Source organism: Momordica charantia, assembly GCF_013281855.1.
Source record: "Momordica charantia cultivar OHB3-1 chromosome 10 unlocalized genomic scaffold, Mcharantia_2.0 BLBB01000010.1, whole genome shotgun sequence".
In the NCBI taxonomy this organism is placed as follows: Eukaryota; Viridiplantae; Streptophyta; class Magnoliopsida; order Cucurbitales; family Cucurbitaceae; genus Momordica; species Momordica charantia.
In genome coordinates, this window is record NW_028275158.1 from 7,639,214 (window position 1) to 7,658,071 (window position 18,858).

At 30.8% G+C, this 18,858-nt stretch overlaps 2 protein-coding genes and 1 pseudogene across 3 annotated transcripts; all 3 read right to left on the reverse strand.

Annotated features, from left to right (window-relative positions):
- Positions 1–1,987: 1,987 nt before the first annotated feature.
- Positions 1,988–5,508, reverse strand: LOC111012820 (pathogen-related protein-like; annotated as a pseudogene). The gene is made up of 4 exons (XR_015788440.1): positions 5,273–5,508; positions 5,038–5,170; positions 3,185–3,483; positions 1,988–2,302 (listed from the first exon to the last, which is right to left on the reverse strand). The product of XR_015788440.1 is annotated as a pathogen-related protein-like (transcript).
- A 2,971-nt stretch (positions 5,509–8,479) lies between these two features.
- Positions 8,480–12,086, reverse strand: LOC111012791 (pathogen-related protein). The gene is made up of 4 exons (XM_022287058.2): positions 11,867–12,086; positions 10,877–11,009; positions 9,775–10,073; positions 8,480–8,902 (listed from the first exon to the last, which is right to left on the reverse strand). The coding sequence occupies exons 1-4, from the start codon at positions 12,038–12,040 to the stop codon at positions 8,747–8,749; spliced, it is 762 nt and encodes a 253-aa protein (XP_022142750.1). The 5' UTR covers positions 12,041–12,086; the 3' UTR covers positions 8,480–8,746.
- Positions 12,087–15,089: 3,003 nt separating this feature from the next.
- On the reverse strand, positions 15,090–18,586 carry LOC111012790 (pathogen-related protein). Its single transcript, XM_022287057.2, is given in 5 exon segments — positions 15,090–15,297; positions 15,299–15,378; positions 17,086–17,387; positions 18,133–18,265; positions 18,369–18,586. Coding segments are annotated over 5 exon segments (756 nt in total). The 5' UTR covers positions 18,543–18,586; the 3' UTR covers positions 15,090–15,230.
- Between the last annotated feature and the right edge of the window lie 272 nt (positions 18,587–18,858).

Genomic DNA, 18,858 nt, shown 5'->3' on the forward strand with positions numbered 1-18,858 from the left:
ATTTCTTTTAGTACAACAAAGTGATTGATGTAGATTTCTTTTAGTACATCTCAATTTGTTTTACGATTTTCTCCCTCTGTTAATTTTTTTTTTAATTTACTAAGTTGGTAATTTTTTTTTACAGAATCATTGATTACTATAATCAATCTATTTAGTATTTTTTGTGTCATCTTTAATGAATTAATTATTAATTACCAATTGATTAAAATTTTAATTACTATTGTTTTTTTAAAATTAAATAAGACTCTTATTTTATTAAATTTATAAAATAAACATATATACATATATATTGTTAAATTTACAAAAGACATACTTTTTAAATAAAATATTCTTTTTCTAATAACAATTACAAAATACGATGTAAATATGTTGGATTTTCCTTTGAACAAAAATGTTGGACTTTTTAACGTACCAAAATAAATTATGACTGTAAAATATATATTGTTATTAATACATTGCCAAATTTAAATGATAAAAATACATATAAATTATAATGGTAAAATATTGAATGTTATTAATACATTGCCAAATTAGATGACAAAAACACACTTAAAATACTCGTTTGATATCTATACTTTTAGCTTTGGTTCATCTTGATCCCTATAATTTTTAAAATGTTTGTGTTAGTCAGAGTATTTTCAACTTTAGTTTATTTTAGTCTATTTACTTTCAAAATATTCATTTTTGGTTCATGTACTCTTAAAAAGTGGCAATTGAAGTCCCTTATTTTTTTAATATTACTTTTTCTTATTACAATTTCAACGCCACACTACAATCAATATATTTCTTTTATTTGTGTTAAAATTTTGCAAGGAGGGACTAAAATAATAATCTTTTGAAAGTATAGAGACTAAAATAAGTATTTTCAAAGTATATTGAACTAAAATAAACTTAAATTAAAAGTATGGGGACCAAAATAATTTTTTTCAAAACACGGACTAACTAAGACCGAAGGTGCATCGACCAAAATAGTATTTTAACTTAAAAATACATATAAATTATAATTGTAACATATTGAATGTTAATAATACATTGCCAAATTTAAAGTATAAAGATACACGATTCATCATTTGTGTAATTTGTATAAAATAACTACTAAAATAATTAACTATAAAGTACAGTGCTATAATCAATATTCATAAACAAAATTTTATATTACATACAATGAAAAATAACTACTCTTTTTTTTCTTTGACCGATCTGAAAGAAGTGTCGGAATCAGAAATACATAATTTGTGAGTTTGAAAAGTATGAATTTATGTGCTTCAAATCGAAAGTTCTAAACTTTTCTAATATGTATTTAGATTATTTAAAAAATAAAAATTTAGATGTATAAGTTTATGTTTCGCATATAATTTTTAAAATTAAATTTTATATATTTTTATTGAGTTGAATTAGAGCGGGAGGGAGATTTTAACCTTTTATCTTTATGGGATAAGTAATGCCTTCATTAATTGTATGCCAATGTCAATTTTGAATATAATATTTTTGGACGTATAAATTTTGTATGGACCCAAAGGCCGATTTTTGGTCAATGAGGTCTTTTTAATCTGCTCTCTTATTCGAATATTATCTTTATAGTAGGATTATTTATTTTATTTTATTTTTGAGAATAAATGTTTATAGTGCCACAATAATCTTGTGTGTATAATCATCTTAAGTTCATGGAAAACTAAAATAGAAAAAAAGATAAAAGTACAAACATTAAAATATAGAACAAGGTTAAGTTGAGAATAGTAAAAAGCCATACGCCTTGAGTTCGAGATCTTTTCTTTCATCTATAGAGGGATTCTCTCTTCGAGTCAGCCTAGTCGGGTCAGGTATGGTTTAATTAGGTGAACCGTCGTGCTCGGGTGACTTTGACTCTAACGACTCGACTCACATCTTGCGCTCACCTTCGCTTCAAGTGAAACTAATATATATAATATATATAAACAAATCAAATGACTGATAAAATGAAATTGATAAGGAAGCCCATCCTGAGAAATTTATACTAAAAGTAGAACACAGCACTGAATTATTATATGAGCTAATGGCTGTTTATTTTTATTGTGGATACATAACTAACTTAAGCCTATTAAGAAAAGCTCAGTTTTTCTTTAGGCATTATACATAAAAAGGCAGTGATATTATTATCTTTTTTTAAACTAATTTTTGAGTTGGGAGAATGGGCAGGCAGAGGCATCTGAAGCAGCTGAATCTTTGTCATTTCTTGTGGTTTTTTTGCCTTTAAAAGTGCTCCAAATAGCTCTCCTGGATCATAGTAGACATGAACTTCTTCAACCTTCATCAATGGATCTACCTGTCCAAATAAATATAATAATATATATATATATATATATATTTATCTTCATACACATTCAGCTAACTTTAAAGAATAATATAAATCCTTCCAAATAAATAATTCTCACGCACGTAGTTGAACTGGTGGAGGCACTATGAAAACGTCTTATCTAAAGTATATCTAGAGGTTTGAATAATCTCCGCTCGGAAAAAAAGGTAAAAATATTAAAGTTTACTCCTAAACTTGATAAGGTGTATTAATTTTCGCTATAAAGCACACTTTTTAATGGGTTTCAATATTGAAAATACTAGTTTTAAAATACTTCTGGACAATTTAAAAAATCAGAGTGTGTATGCATTTTGCAAAGTGTTTTTTCTTTTTTTAGTTCAATGGTCAATGGTTGTGGAATGAGAGATCTAAAATCACCGGCCATTAATAAGGTGATAATAAGTGTCTTAGTCGATAAGCCACACCCCAATTTTTGTTGAGTATGTACAACATGCGGGGATGAGGACCTCTCAACCTCTTGGTTGGACATATATGCCAATTATTGCTGAGTTATGTTCACTTCGGTGCTAGTGTTTACAAATGACTGAGTGCTTTTATAAAAATTGGTAGTGGTAAAAACATGCTCTTAATCAATTAAAAGTAGTACTTTTAAAAAATTTTCAACAATAAAAAATACTTCGAGAAATTTTAAAAACAAACAAAAAGCATTTAAAGCACTCTTAAAACTAGAAACAACACGTTTAAGAGTGTTTGTGAGTAATGGTAGAATTGGTGATTTTGAAAAAAGAGATTTAAATATAGTTGATTTTCTAAAATCACCATCCAAGTGATACTTTAAAAATCAACTTAAACTCTGTACTTCAAATATATTAATTAAGATCTCAACTTTACCTTGAGAGTTACCAAACCAAAGAATTGAACCATTTCAGCAGTAGGGGAATGGCCTTTGAAAGGTCCTTCAAAGAAACCCCAATGCCTAAACTTCAAAGCAATCAAAGGAGGGCCTGAATAAACCTCCATAACTTCCCATGCAAATCCTCTTGGAAAACAAGTCTTAAATTCTTGATGGGATGATTCAATTTTCTCTTTCTCTGTATTGAAATACTGAAACTCTTCTGGTACAGAACTCTTCAGCATTGCATTGAAGGATCCAATCTTCACTATTTCTTCTCCTGATAGCCCTTCTCTTCCTATACATACCAAGACAAAGAAAAATTGATAAGTTTGTAAAAGCCTTCCATGAACTATTATGAGTGTAGTTATTATTATATGTGTCGAAAGTAGTCCAAGATTCCACGTTGAAAAGATAAATGACCTAATTGCAAGGGTTTATAATGTAAAGTGGCTACTCGCTTCTTAGCAGCTATTTGGCATTGGGTGTATTGGGATCTAGAAATATTTTGTGATAAACGTACAAGAAAACCTTCTTTAGATTTGCCGAAGATTTTTGGAATTCAAATTGGTTTTGAGATAGAGCTCATGAATATTAATATATGGTATCAGAACTTCAAAGTCCAAAAGTTTGTTTTGGTCTAAAAATGGGATCTAGTCAAGATTAGTGAACTCAAAAGAGACACCATCTTGAGAGGATATTAAGGATCCCACGTATGAAACTCTATGAATATTGATAGAAAGGGTCTAAGTGATTGTCCTGTAAAATTAGTTAAAGAAGCTTGGCCAGTCATAGATATTAAAAAAAATATATGCTAAGATTCTGTATCTACCTCATAATTAACAAGTTTGTGTGCACATCTTTGTTCTCTTAATTGAATGAAAAAAATATCTCCCAAAGTCTCTATAATTAACAAGTTTGTGTGCACATTTTTTTAGGAGAGATCATTTGAACCTGCGATAGATTTCGGTTTGGTTTGGGAGTAATAATAGAAAAAGTGATTTCAACAAAAAGAGATTTAAGTATAATTGATTTTCTAAAATTACCATTCAAGTGATACCTTAAAAAGCAATTTAAAGTAATTTTAAACTTTACTAAAATCAATTTTTTAATTTGGGAAACATGATCAATGGAAAAGTCAAGTACCCCAAATATCTATACGACATTATGATATTGTTCGCTTTGGGCATAACTCTCTTTCTAACTAATGTGGGACTTTGTTTTCACACCATTGCAATCCCCCGGATAAAGTGCCACTTGTATATATCTTGACTCGAATAGTTATGCAACTCATCAAATCATCGAGACGAAAGCCTGATATATGACTCCCGACCAACAACGAGAGTCAACTGCTTTTATCTAGAACGTCTAGATAGAGCACTGCTATACTATGGGAACATTAGGTGTCGTGCTATCGCACCCTCAATCTCCTCCCCTCGAACAAAGATACCCAATCATTTCTATAAGTCTTCCTAACTGTGTTAAGCTTCCTATCAATCTACATCGACTTGATAGGGCAAGTCTTATTCGTCACCCGAACACAGAGCATGTCTTTGCTCGACACCTTGAACACTTTTTGTATGATTTGGAGATTCATCCACAAATTTCTTAATGACTACTAGGCTCACCAATAATCACTCTTGTTCAGCTTCCAAGAGGATTTCTCCCACACAACTAGATTTTTTTTAACCTGATTCTGATACTACTTGTTAGAGACAACGATGCTACCCAAGGTATCTCCACAATGAGATATGATATTGTCTACTTTGAACATAACCTTCACGGCTTTGATATTGTCCCAAATTCTCCTTAACTGAATTAAATCCAAAGAAAGCAATTAAACCTAGCTTACCATTGACAAAAAGCTTGAATTTTTCAGGATTTATGGTCTTGAAATCCAGCAAACTAGTCAAGTTGTAAACCTCCATATGCCATAATTTTACAAGCTTTTGCACTGTTTCCTCCAGAGATCCTTTTACCCACTCCTACAAGAAGAAAAAAGGTAAAAGATGATGAATATGAGAGAGAGAGAGAGAGTAAAAAGTAAAAAAAGAAAAAGAAAAAGAGTAATGTAAAAAGTTAACTACCTTGGTTTTTCCTAGTTCAAAGAGGTGGTTAAAAGTTTCATAAGTGGGTGGCTTCCCATGCCTCCATTGAACATTGGGATAATCCAAATGGAAGGAGCCTCTGTACTTATCAATTCCCTCACTGCTTTTCTTCATTATGGACTCCATTTTTCACCTTCAAAACCAAACAAGCTGTGCTGAAAATGGTGGATAGAAATGGGCACTACTTATTTGGGTTTTTATTTCTTTTTATTATTATAGGTGCATGGCCAAGATGTGATGTCACACACCCTCCCTCTTCATTTATTTCTTCTTTAGTTCATGATATTTGAACCTTATATACTTTTTTTCTTTAATTGAATGAGAGATCGAAATGAATTCTTACTTTTTATTGTATAGTTTTGTTTAGGCTCGTTTGATAACCGTTGATGTGGGGATTGAGGCTAGAGTCTAAGTTCTTTGCCAAGTCAACATATACCTCACCTCAAAGTAATTTGTGCTTCGATGTGGTGCTTGAGCACGATAAGGACACAACAGAGTTCCTCACCCTCACCCTGTCCACCTGGTGTGTGGTACGGATTTTAATCCAAACAACGATTTATTTTTTAGCCATCAGTTTTTGAAATATTATGCCCACTTTCCTCCTCGACTGCTTTTTTTTAATTTTATTTTTTAGTATCACATCACAAATAGGTGAATGAAGATTTGAACTTAACTACCTCTCTAGTGAAGAAGTAAAGAAGTAGAGATTGAGCAATGGAGTGGTTTTCTTAGTTAGATATGAAGATAGTTATTTACTTTTTTTTTTCTTTTTCTTCTTTTTTTTATTTTATTTTATGGAAACCCACTTTTATTTTTAGGGTTTCTATTATTAGAAATATACACTTAATGGTCAATGATATGATGTTCATCGAGCGTCCTACTAAAATAATTATTCAACAATTGTAACGTAGAAGTTGATGTGTGAAATTTATTATTTTTCTAAATAGATTGAAATGGTACTTAATAATAGACTTTTTTTTTGTTTGAATTCCTAAAATATAGTAGACTTTATTAACACATCAATTAATTAATTAGTTAATTTCATTCAACAAATTCTTGGAAAAGTTTGAAGCGAGAAAATTCTACAAACTTGAGTCTGGCACCTTAGACCACTCGACCATCTATGTAAATTGATCTGTAAACATGCTTGGAGACCATGCATATTCTTTTACCTTTTTTTTTAAAAAAAAGTCGAGCACATCAAGACTTTCATTATTATTATTATTATTATTATTATTATTATTTTAACATTGAGCTATGCTGAAAAGCTGGTAATAGGTCTTTTAGTTAGATATGATTTTTTTTTTTTGAAAATTTTGGTTGATGTGTGAAACTTATCTTTCTAAATAGATTGAAATGGTACTCTAATAATAGACTTTTTTTTCTAATTTCTAAAATAATAGACTTTATAATACACATCAATTAATAAATTAGTTAATTTCATTCAATAAATTTTTCCTTGACTTGAAAAGGTCATTTGAAAATTTTGGAGAGAGAAAATTCAGTTGTGAGCCCTGGGGGAGGGAAAATCAACTGTATGTCTCATAATAATAAAATAATAATAATAAAAAGAAAAATTTTTGGCAGGGAGAGACCGAAAAAAATGAGTTCCACGCCCTCTCATGAGGACCAGATCTTGAGTCTGGTCCCTTAGACCACTCGGCCATCCTAACTTTTGTTAGTTAAGTAGTATTAAATGAATATGATTTTATGGTTAAATCGCATGTAAGTTGAGAGCTAACGATGCGGTTATAGTGCTTGATAAATCACCATCGGTAGCATGCGGTTGTCACGTGGAGATCATGCCTATTTTTTATTTTTTTTCTATAAAAGTGGTGCACATCAAAACTTTCCTTTTTCGTCTCTTTTTCTATCCAGTACATCTGCTGCTCTATTGTGCCAACCTCTTACCTTTGTGTTGTTCGTCGATTAGATGTCGTTGCTATCTTTCCTCCTTCTTCCCCTACCATTTAACCCTCTCTCATCCCTCCAAATATGATACAAAACGTTCCAAAAATCATAGGACATTTCACTTCAAATTTAGTCGTTATGGAATGGAAAATATATAGGTTCTCACTCATGAAGACCTATATCTATTCTGACTACCATTGAAAATTGACATCTCATTTAATTTATTTAAGAAAAAAATATTCTATTTTTACATTTTTCTCCCTTAATTATCAAATGGTGGTCAAGACAGGATAGGTTATCACCCGCTAGAACTTAAATATTTTTTTTAGAAGTTAGATTGTTTCAGATTTAGAATATAGTCTGGAACTATTTGGTGGACTCGGTCGTTTAAGGGATTGGCTCAGCATGAGGAATTATGACTGAGGTAAGAAAACTTTAGGCTTCTAGAAGGAGAAGTCACATGCTTCTGAGTATCCAATCGACGCATGCCACACGTGAGTTGAGAAATCACCTCCAATATTGTTTGTCACATAAGGATTTAAATAGATTTTCTTTCAAATCATTTTAGTACAACAAATGTGGAGGGTGAAAATTTTAATCCCTTTCTTCAAAAAAGAAGTTACATGTCTTACCCTTGTACTTATGATAGATAACACATGTCTTTGCTTTTGATTTAACTCAAAAATTTTTCATACCGTGATTATCTCTTTGTCTAATTAATGACAATAAAATTCTCTATGTCAATTCTTCCATTTGACTTTGTATAATATAAATATTGAGAATTAAAAATACATCGGAATTAATTCTTAAGATAGGTCATTTCTAGAGTTCGAACCTATTCCCTCTCACTTTATCCGACCTTAGGGTTGAATCAAATTATTTAGTGTTAATGTTACTGTTTTGAAGGTACACACATAACTGTAAAGTGTTGCCTACACCAATTCACTAATATGTTGACGTATCACTTTAAATTTCAATTTTGATGTGTTTTGCCACAAAATGCCTGAATTTACTCGAAATATCATTTCACACTATATAAATCCTAAGAAATAATACCAGCAACACGACACATTACCTATATAATTCTCCCTTTATGATACTTTCATTTAAGTAAACAATTAAACCATAACAGAAATGGTTGAAACTTGAAATATAGTTTAGAAAAAAGCCCATCCTAATTAAATTTATCAATAAAAGTTCAACAGCTGAGCAAATTGAACAGTGCTCTGATGTCTGAGGAAGTGGTTAGATATGATCTTTGTTGTGGATATATAATTAACTTAAAAGCCCATAAGAAAAACCCAGTTTTTATTTAGGCATATATATTTTTGTATGTACAGAGCGAAGGCGAGACATTATTAATTTTTTTTAGTACAAGATGTCGAGGTGGGAGATTGAACTCACAACCTCTTGATTTAAGATATATGTTAATTACTGCAGCTCAGTTTAGACAAGATAAAGACATTATTTAGCAGATAGAAATTACTGATAGGTTACGTTACATAACATATATTTCAGACCAGCTTTATTTTTTTTTTAAACCTAATTTTTGAGTTGGGAGAATGGGCAGGCAGAGGCATCTGAAGCAGCTGAATCTTTGTCATTTTTGGGGGTTTTTTTGGCCTTTAAAAGTGCTCCAAATAGCTCTCCTGGATCATAGTAGATGTGAACTTCTTCGGCCCTCATCAATGAATCTACCTGTCCAAATATTAGAAATCCTTTCAAAAAATTAATGATTTTAATTTCAATAGTTTTCACACACACCCTTCATTTTCTTGCATTGTTTATAGTTTAGAAATGTATTTCCAGAAGTGTTTTCCAACCCATTTAAAATATTTTGTCAAATATTTCATGGTATTCGACTAGTCCACTCGACGGGAATCGATGTTGTGTAGTTTTGCCAGTTGGTGGTAGCTACGTATACCACCACACTGTAGCCAACGGTAGAGGACTCGACCTGGATATCGGGTGGAAACCCCACCCAAAATACACCCCTCGGGTCTTGAACATGGGTGGGAGGCGTTCCCATCCAACCCCGAGTTTGCTCGCCATAACTACAGGTGTGTTAGCCACTCTATTGTTTGAAATAAAAATGTAAATATTTTCATGGTATATTAGGTACACATTTTAAAGTGTTTTCAAGCTTGGGTTTCCCATTGAAAACACTTAACTTTAACTACACTCTCTGACAAATACAAGTGATTTTGTAAAAGTATTTAAAAGTAGATCATTTTAAGTTTTGTTCTCCTATACTTGGAGGTACTCGTATCCATCCAAGGTCCAGATCTAGCTAGAAGACATCAAGAGTTGTTGGTATAAGCTTCCGAGAAGGTTCAAACTTAGACCTTTAAGCTAGTATAATCAAGAGACCCTAAACTCTTGCCGACTGAGCTGCCCCTCGAGGACAGTAATTTTCATGTAACTAAAACTGATTTTCGAGGATTCATGTGACTGAAAAAAAATGACTTAAAAACAATAGTTATTTCCTCTGTGATTCCCAATTAATCACTCGAACCCAAAACTCACCTACTCGCAGTTTAAATTTAGACAAGTTTGGTCTCAAACTTTACCTCGAGAGTCATCATACCAAAGAATTGAATCAATTCACCAGTGGGGGAATGGCCTTTGTAAGGCCCTTCAAAGTAACCCCAATGCCTAAACTTGAAGGCAATCAAAGGAGGAGCTGAATAAACTTCTGTAACTTCCCATGCAAACCCTCTTGGAAAACAAGTATTAAATTCTTTATGAGCTGATTCAAATGTCTCTTCCTCTGCTTTGAAATGCACAAACTCCTCAGGCAGAGAACTCTTCAGCAATGCATTGAAGGTCCCCATCCTCAGTAAATCTTCTCCTGATATCCCCTCCCTTCCTACATATACCACAAACAGAGAAAATTGCAAGTCACGTCATAATTACAAAAGTTGGGGGATTTTGAACACCAAAAAGATTCAGAGATCTTTATATCCTCCTAAAGATTGAGAAGCGATTTTGATGAATCAACAAAAATTCGGTTGTGGTGCTCTAGCCAAATGTTCCTCAAGATAGCGCCAATAGCGTTGCTCCATAATACATGGTGCTGTCATGTTAGCGGGGAGCGGCGAGACTCTCACAAAAAAAGTGATCGATGTGGTTGAGAAACACAAATGCTATTTTTGAAGGTGTTGAAGAGTGAGGTTTTTGATTTTGTTGAGTTGGATTTTGGGATATTTTAGAATCATTTTTAATCGTTCGGGTCGTAGAGTTTTCTAACCTAAATGATAAGTGAATTTTATATTCGTATGTGATGAATACCTACCTCATGCATGGGCTATGGGAATTTGTCTTATTTGAATTAATATTTGTGAGTTTTAATTTCTTGAAGACTTATTGATCTGAGCATAATTCAAGAGTAAGGGCATCGATGGTTGGATCTATCTTCCACCCTCTACACTACAATTGTTGGACTCGAAAAAAAAAGTTATGAATTCCCTGCTCCAAAAAGTATACAGATAGCTGAAGAAATGTTAAACTATAAAAGACTAAATTTAAAACTTCTCGAACATTATAGACTAAATAAAAAAAAAACGTCCAAAAAAAACATTAGAGACTAAAACATATATTTCACCCCATTTAATTACATACATACATTTAACATTTATATGTAACAAACAAATTAAACCAAACTAGATTTACCATTGACATAAAGCATGAATTTCTCAGGGTTTATAGTCTTGAAATCCTGTAATCTAGTCTTGTTGTTAATCTCCGATTGCCATGATTTTACAGTATTTTGCACTGTTTCTTCCAGAGATCCTTTTGGCCACACCTACCATAAAACACAAAACAAATTAAACTAACAGATGATTAGTTTGAAGAAAAGAACTTTAAAAAGTTAAAAGAGGACTTGTTTGATAACATTCACATTTTTTGTTCTATTTTCTCTAGAATTCTATAGCCCCAATATCCATGATTCAAGAATGATTACATAGTACTTTTATTTATGTTTTGGAATAAATTGGAGACGGGAACAAGAAACAATTAAGGGCTCGTTTGGTCATGTTTCTATAATCAAGAAAAATGAATTGCATGGCCCCAAACATCTATTATAATTAAACAATTTTTTATTTATGTTTTGGAACAAATTAGGAATGAGAACCAGAAAGAAGAAAGGAGAAACAAAAACATAGTTAATTGCAAAATCTAGAAACAAAAAATAAGAAAGGGGATTCTTACCAAACAGCAGTTTGATAAAGTTGTTTCTTCATTTATAACAAAGCAAAATAAATTGCATGACCTCAACATCCGTTAATTCAAGTTTAATAAAGACAATTTTTTTTTTTTATGTTTTGAAACAAATTGGAAATGGAAAAGAAAACTTGTTTTGGTTGTTTCCAAAATTTCAAATTTTGATAATGTTCCAACAGAAAAAATGAGAATCAAGAAATATATTTAGTTAAAAAAATGCTTAGATTTTTTAAGAAAATTGGAAACGAACAACAAGAAATGGAACCTTACTCCAAACGGGTCCGAAGTAACTTGTTTTTGTTGTTTTCAAAACTTATATATAATTTCGAGTATGTTTCTAAAAAAATAAAAAAAATTGTTGTCAAATGTTTAGATTTCTTAATAAAATTGGATACGAGAAACAAAAAACGAAAATGTTACCAAATGGGTTTAACTAACCTGGGTCCTTCCCTCTTCAAAGAGCTTATTAGCAGCTTCATAAGAGGGGGGCTTCCCATACCTCCATTCAACAGTGGGATGCTCCAAATGCAAAGAAGCTCTGAACTTATCAGGAAGAATATTGGTTCCAATCGAAGAACTTCCCTTAGCCATCGCTTTGTTAATGGATTCCATAATTTCCTTCTTGATGATCAACAAAATACAAGATGTAATGGTGGCGGGGGTGGAGGACAAAGTGGCCACTTATGGGGGTTTTATAGCTGCAAAATATGTCATAGGAAGTCTTGAAATTTTAAAAATGTTTAATAGAGTAGGGACCCAGGGATGGCAAAAAAACCTACAAATTCGATCCCTATGGATATATGACACGATCGGGTCAGGGAATCCCCGGTTTGATCGGGAACGGAGTCAAACCGGGATCCTAATTGGGGTCCCGACGAGATGGGGGAATGTCTCCCCGCCCCGTCCCCATCTCCGACCCTCTAATATTTTATTAATTTTTATATATAATAATATTAATATATTAATTTTAATAAATACTTTTTAAATTAAAAAAATCCAAGCACAAATGAAAAAAAAAATTTATTCGGGGACGGGTTCCCCCTTCGAGGGTGGAGATGGGGAAAAATTCCCCAACGAGGCGGGGATAGGCTGGCTCCCTGACCTTGCCCCGCCCCGCTCCGTTGCGATCCCCACAAAGACCTATTAAATATAAAATTGAAAGTTTAAGAGCATATTAAATACTTTTTAAAGTTAAAGGAGTAAACTTGTAATTTAACTTTTAAAGAATGTCTAACCAGTTAGTCGCGATCTAGAATTTTTATCGAGGGGATTTTTTTAGTAACTATTATGTTCAAAATAATCTCATACAAGAAAAAATAAATGTACTTCAGACGATTATGGTACAAAATTTTGATTTCTCTAGACTCTGCATAATTAAAATTAAAGAATATACAGAAGAAAAATAGTCGAATTTTGAAAGTTTTATGATTTATAGAAAAGGGAGGGACCTAACAATGGTTTGTCAATATTCATGGTTTCATCTCAAAACCAATTGACGATCAGATGAGTAGCGCATGTCTATTATAAACTTGTGTAAGGTCATTCTTTTATCCATGTGAGATCTTTAACCCTAGCAACAATTTAAAAAATATATATATTTAAATCTTGAAAATCTAGATTTCCAAAATTTAGAAAAATAAATAAACAAATAAATAGACATTTGTGAAATATCATATATAATTTGATTCATTTGAGAGAATTTTTCAAAGTTTTTTACTACTGCAACTATGGAGGTGAAGATTCGAACCTCAAGAAAAGAATTAAATACTATTCTCATTAAACTATATTCATATAGGTTAATAAAAATGAATTGTGACAGAGAGTAAAAATAGAGTTGCATACCTCAGTAGTAAAAATGACGAAAAATTAAAATTTGTTTAGAGTTTATGCTTTAGATTTCGTTTTAGTAAAATATTATTTGTTTATATTTTATTTTTCAAAATCTTGATTTTATCTTGAGAAAATTCCCCCTCAAAATCCCATTGATGTTGTCTTTTGTAATTATATAAATACCTTCTCGTTTTTATTATGAGACCCACATCTCAATTTTCTAATCCTTAAAATCCAAGGATTTCTCCTCTCTCTTTTTTTTCTCTCTCTATCTTTTTCTTCTCTATATTTTTTATATTTTTTAATTAATTTAAATTTCAAAATCTCTTTGGATAGAATTTATAATTGATCAATTTATATTAACATTAATTTAAATGAATATATTTAAGATAGTTAGATCGATAATAATGCGTTAATATTAGTTAAATAATTATTGCATTGTAATAGCTAATAAACCAATAATATCGAGCGCCAAAGTGAGCATAGATTAGCGGTGGTTGTGAGTTCGATCCCCCACCCCGTACTAAAAAAAAGTCAATAATATGAACGGTTGATTGACAAATTATTTAATTCATTATCGATAAATTATAGTAAATTAATGAAACTGATTATTTATTCAAACTATTAATAAATTATGTAACTAATAATAGAGTAATTGAAACTAATTCAATTAAATAATTGAGTAGATGAATTATTTTTAATAATACTAGTTAATTTTGTCTCCAAAAAAATAAATAAATAAAAAATAATGCTAGTTAATTGTTCAATCCAAATTATTCATTAATTATTTGTAACCAATTAATTTATACTTATCGTTATCATTTATAACTAATACTTCTTTTTTTACCGACCATTTCATTAATAAGTATGTGAGAAAAACTAATACTAATGCGTCAAAATTATATATAATATTTCTCGAACTGATTCTATTTTCAAGGAAATCTAATGACACGTTTTGCAATATCAAACACAACAATCTTATTAACATTTTGTTATCAATTATATCGAACCATCTAATTTATCAATTGATATGTGTATTATAAAGAGTGTTATTAGAATATGAATTCAATCTATTTGGAGGTTGATGATTGGCAAAGGACAATAAAAAGTTGTTAACTCAGACAATAAGAAAAGTCTCTCTTTTCCTTTCATCTCAAAATTAATTGGCAACGAGAGAAGTAGTCCGTATCTATTATAAAACTTTATTAGATCTCTTATTTTTCCAAGGTGGGATCCTTAACAGTAATTAGGTCTCTTATCTTTAGGAGTATATTTTTATTGTTTTAGAGAATCTTTTCTTGGATTAATACTTTCATTTTTCTGTCACCTTCAAGCCTATTTAAAGCCAAAGATGTTCTTGTTACAAGTACAACAAACTTATTGATGAAATAGAAATTGTGCATTGTTTTCTTACAATTGCTGTGTGGCTACTTTGAGCGTGCATGTTTTGAACGGTTTAAGTTTTGGTTGGCCACCGATCTTGTAAAATATTATCGACGTTTAGTTAAGTACCAATTCTCATACCTCGTGGTATTTGATTGAAAGGCAACTTAATTGTAATTTCAAGCTTTCCTTTTTAAGTCGAATCAAATTGTTTCAGTCGGTGTTAACGTTAGTGTTTGCAACAACAAAAAATGCCTGAAATTACTCGAAATATCATCTCACACCACATAAATCCTAATTAAATAATACAAGCAGCACGACACATAAACGTCTAAACCGATAACTTATACATATATCATGTTTCCTAGTAGTGTAGTAGTAGTACTACCTACCTTGATACTTTAATTTAAGTAAACAATTAAAACCAACAGAAATGGTTGAATATAGCTAGAAGAAACCCAATTTTTATTTAAGCATATATATTTGTATGTACAGAGAGAAAGGTAAAGACATAATTGGGTAGATAGAAATTACAGATAGGTAAATACATAGCATATATTTCAGGCCAACTTTTTTTACTTTTTTAAACCTAGTTTTTGAGTTTGGAGAATGGGCAGGCAGAGGCAGCTGAATCTTTGTCATTTTTTTGGGGTTTTTTTGGCCTTTAAAAGTGCTCCAAATAGCTCTCCTGGATCGTAGTAGAAGTGAGCTTCTTCGAGACCCATCGACGAATCTACCTGTCCATATAGTATATATATATTTCTTTTTTTAAAAAAAGAGATACCATTTCATTAAAGGAGTATGTGAGGAACGTAAAAAAATAAAAAAAATAAAAGAGGTTTTAGAAGTATACACATATTTCTTCGATATAAAGGATTCGATTTTCAACAGTTTCATTTTCCTTGCATTCTACCATAGTTTGGAAGTGCTTGCTTTTTAATAGTAAAAGTGATTTTAGATGAGTAATGTCTCGTTTCAAAAAGTGATTTTAATTGGAATCATCAAATTATTGAGTTAAAAATAAGGTTATTTCTTTGAGTGATTCATAGTTAATTACTTGGTAAAGATTCAACTCGCAAGTGAGTGATTGAGGTTTTATCTCTAGGCCTCCTCTTTTTGTATGTATGCCTATTTAAGAGTGCCTGCCAAAATACAACTTTCCTTTTCATTATCATGTTTGACAAATTAGAAAATTGATTTTAGGAAAGTTTAAATCACTTTAAATTGATTTTTAAAGTATTACTAATTACATTCAAATACTTTTTTCAAAATCACTAATTCTACCATCACTCCCAAAAACACCATTGAATTGACCAGAATCACTTTCGTCATTGTAAAATTTACTTCCTTTCCATTGATCATGTTTGACAAATTGATTTTTAAAAAAATGTATGTTTGGGAGTGATTTTGGCTAGTATCACTTTTTTCATTGTCAAAATCACTTTCCTAAAAAATTTGAATTTAAGAAAATTTAAAATCAGTTTTAAATTGATTTTTAAGATATACTTGGATAATGATTTTGGAAAATCAATTGTAATCAAATCTCCTTTTTCAAATCACTCCTTCTTCGTCACTCCCAAATACACCCTAAAATTACTTTAAACTAATTTTTAACATCACTTGAATGGTGATTTTCAAAAATCAATTATACTTAAATCTATTTTTTCAAAATCACTCATCCTACCATCACTCTCAAACAAGGTGGTTCCTCTTATAAAAAAGTTAGGGCTTGGTTGGAAACTTGGATTCTGTTAATTTTTTGTTTTCAGATTCACCTAATCAAATTGATTCAGCGAATACGAGTTTGATATAATTTTAGTGATTCGTTTTTTAAAACTATTTTCGGATTCTGTGATCCAAATGGTAGAAATTCTTAAAACCACTTTTTTATGTTTTCAGTGTTTTGAGATTCATAATTTGAAAATTTTAAAATGCAAAATTACATTAAAAATGATAAAAAGTTTGATAAATATATTAATTCATATTATAAACTCATTTTATGTTAGTTAAAATTAAAACAGCAAAATAATAATTATACAAAATTCATAAAATAAATGTTAATAAATCAATTAATATAAGTTTAGATTAAACTAAAATTTAGTTTGTAACTACCTCTAGTTTACAAATATATTACTAAACACACATTCAATAATTTTTAAAATTAAGATTCAATTACCAAATCTGCTACCAAACACATATCTGAAAATACTTAAAAAAAAATTACAATTTTGATTTTCATTGAATCCATTATTTTCAAATTTCTGTTTTTCTAATTATCAACCAAACGTGCACTCTTACCCTTAGCGATTGAGAATTTAAAGTGATTTAAAATTTTTCCAAAAGGACTAAAGCTGTGATTAGACATATCATATTCAATTAATGTTTGGTCTAAATGTAAAAGTTTTTTTATAAACTAAATGAAGTTAGATCTAAACTTTAATTACCTTGAAAGTTACCATACCAAAGAATTGGATCAATTCACCGGTGGGGGAATGGCCTTTGAAAGGCCCTTCAAAGAAACCCCAATGCCTAAACTTCAAAGCAATCAAAGGAGGGCCTGAATAAACCTCCATAACTTCCCATGCAAATCCTCTTGGAAAACAAGTCTTAAATTCTTGATGGGATGATTCAATTTTCTCTTTCTCTGTATTGAAATACTGAAACTCTTCTGGCAGAGAACTCTTCAGCATTGCATTGAAGGATCCAATCTTCACTATTTCTTCTCCAGACAGCCCCTCATCTCTTCCTATGCATGCCAAGAGAGAGATTAAAAGAATATTTGAGTTTTTTTGGAGATCAATTTAGCGCGAGTTGCAAAATTATCTATCGTTCACCGTGTTTACGGATTGGGTTGGGTTGGATTTTTATGATATTTTAGACTTAACCTAATTATTTGAATGGTAAAACCATCTCGAACCCAAACGAAACTAGTGAATTTTATATTTGTTTATGAGGAATATTTAGCCCTGTGCGTAAGCTGCGAGAATTAATTTCCTACCTATTAATATAGTTTAATAGGAAATTGACATCACTATATTATACTTTTTTTTATATATATATTTGTGAGTGTCAGGGCCAGATACGCGCACCTCGACTAATCTCACGGGATAACCGCCTAATCTTACAACATTTGATACCGAGAAATACATAGGAATTACTAATTCATAAGTAGGTGGTCATTGTGGGGTTTGAATTCATTCCCTCTCATATTATACCTAACCTAATTCAACCAAGCATTATACATGTAAAGTTAACCTCAACTAATTTTTAACATTCATACTAATGAGGAAATTATATAATTTAATTAAAAACTTTAAAATGTAAAAGACTAAATTTGAAACATTTTAAATATTAAGGGACCAAAAGGAAAATAATGTCCAAAAACACATTAGAGACTAAAATTAAACAACATATATTTAACCTAAATTTAATTAATGACATCAATATATTTATATGTAACAAACAAATTAAACCAGATTAAGCTAGATTACCATTGACATAAAGCATGAATTTCTGAAGGTTTATGGTCTTGAAATCCTGTAATCTAGTCTTGTGGTTCATCTCCATTTGCCATGATTTTGCAGCATTTTGTACTTTTTCTTCCAGAGATCCTTTTGGCCACACCTTCCATTAAAACAAAACAAATTAAGTAACAGATCATGATGATTAATTAATATTATGAGAGAGAATTAGTGAAGAAATAGGAAGTAAAAAAAATTAACAAAACCTTGGTTCTTCCCTCTTCAAAGAGCTTATTAGCAGCTTCATAAGAGGGGGGCTTCCCATACCTCCATTCAACAGTGGGATGATCCAAATGCAAAGAAGCTCTTAACTTATCAGGAAGAATATTGGTTCCAATTGAAGAACTTCCCTTAGCCATCGTTTTGTTAATGGATTCCATAATTTCCCTTCCACACAGAAATAAGATGTGGAGGTGGTGGGATGGAGGACAAAGTGGCCACTTATGGAGGGTTTTATATAGCTGAAAATATGTTATACAACCGTTTTAATTTTAAAAAATGTTTAATAGATTAACTTATTAAACACAAAATTAGAAGTTTAAGGATCTATTGGATAATTTTTTTAAAATCAGAGGACTAAACTTGCAATTTAACTTTTAAAAAAAGTCTAACAAATTGAGCAACAAATATGTGGGGTCGAGATTCAACTCATGATATTTTTGTGAGAGATAGGTGTCTTAACCAGTTGAGCTAAAG

What these genes read in the sequence shown, in the direction of transcription:
- LOC111012791 (XM_022287058.2), bottom strand. Translation starts at nt 12,040, where the DNA reads ATGGAATCCATTAACAAAGCGATGGCTAAGGGAAGTTCTTCGATTGGA. An exon ending in ATTCATGCTTTATGTCAATG is followed by an intron (nt 10,074 to 10,876) that starts GTAAATCTAGTT and finishes TGGTATATGTAG; the next exon opens with GAAGGGAGGGGATATCAGGA. An exon ending in TTGGTATGATGACTCTCGAG is followed by an intron (nt 8,903 to 9,774) that starts GTAAAGTTTGAG and finishes ATATTTGGACAG; the next exon opens with GTAGATTCATTGATGAGGGC.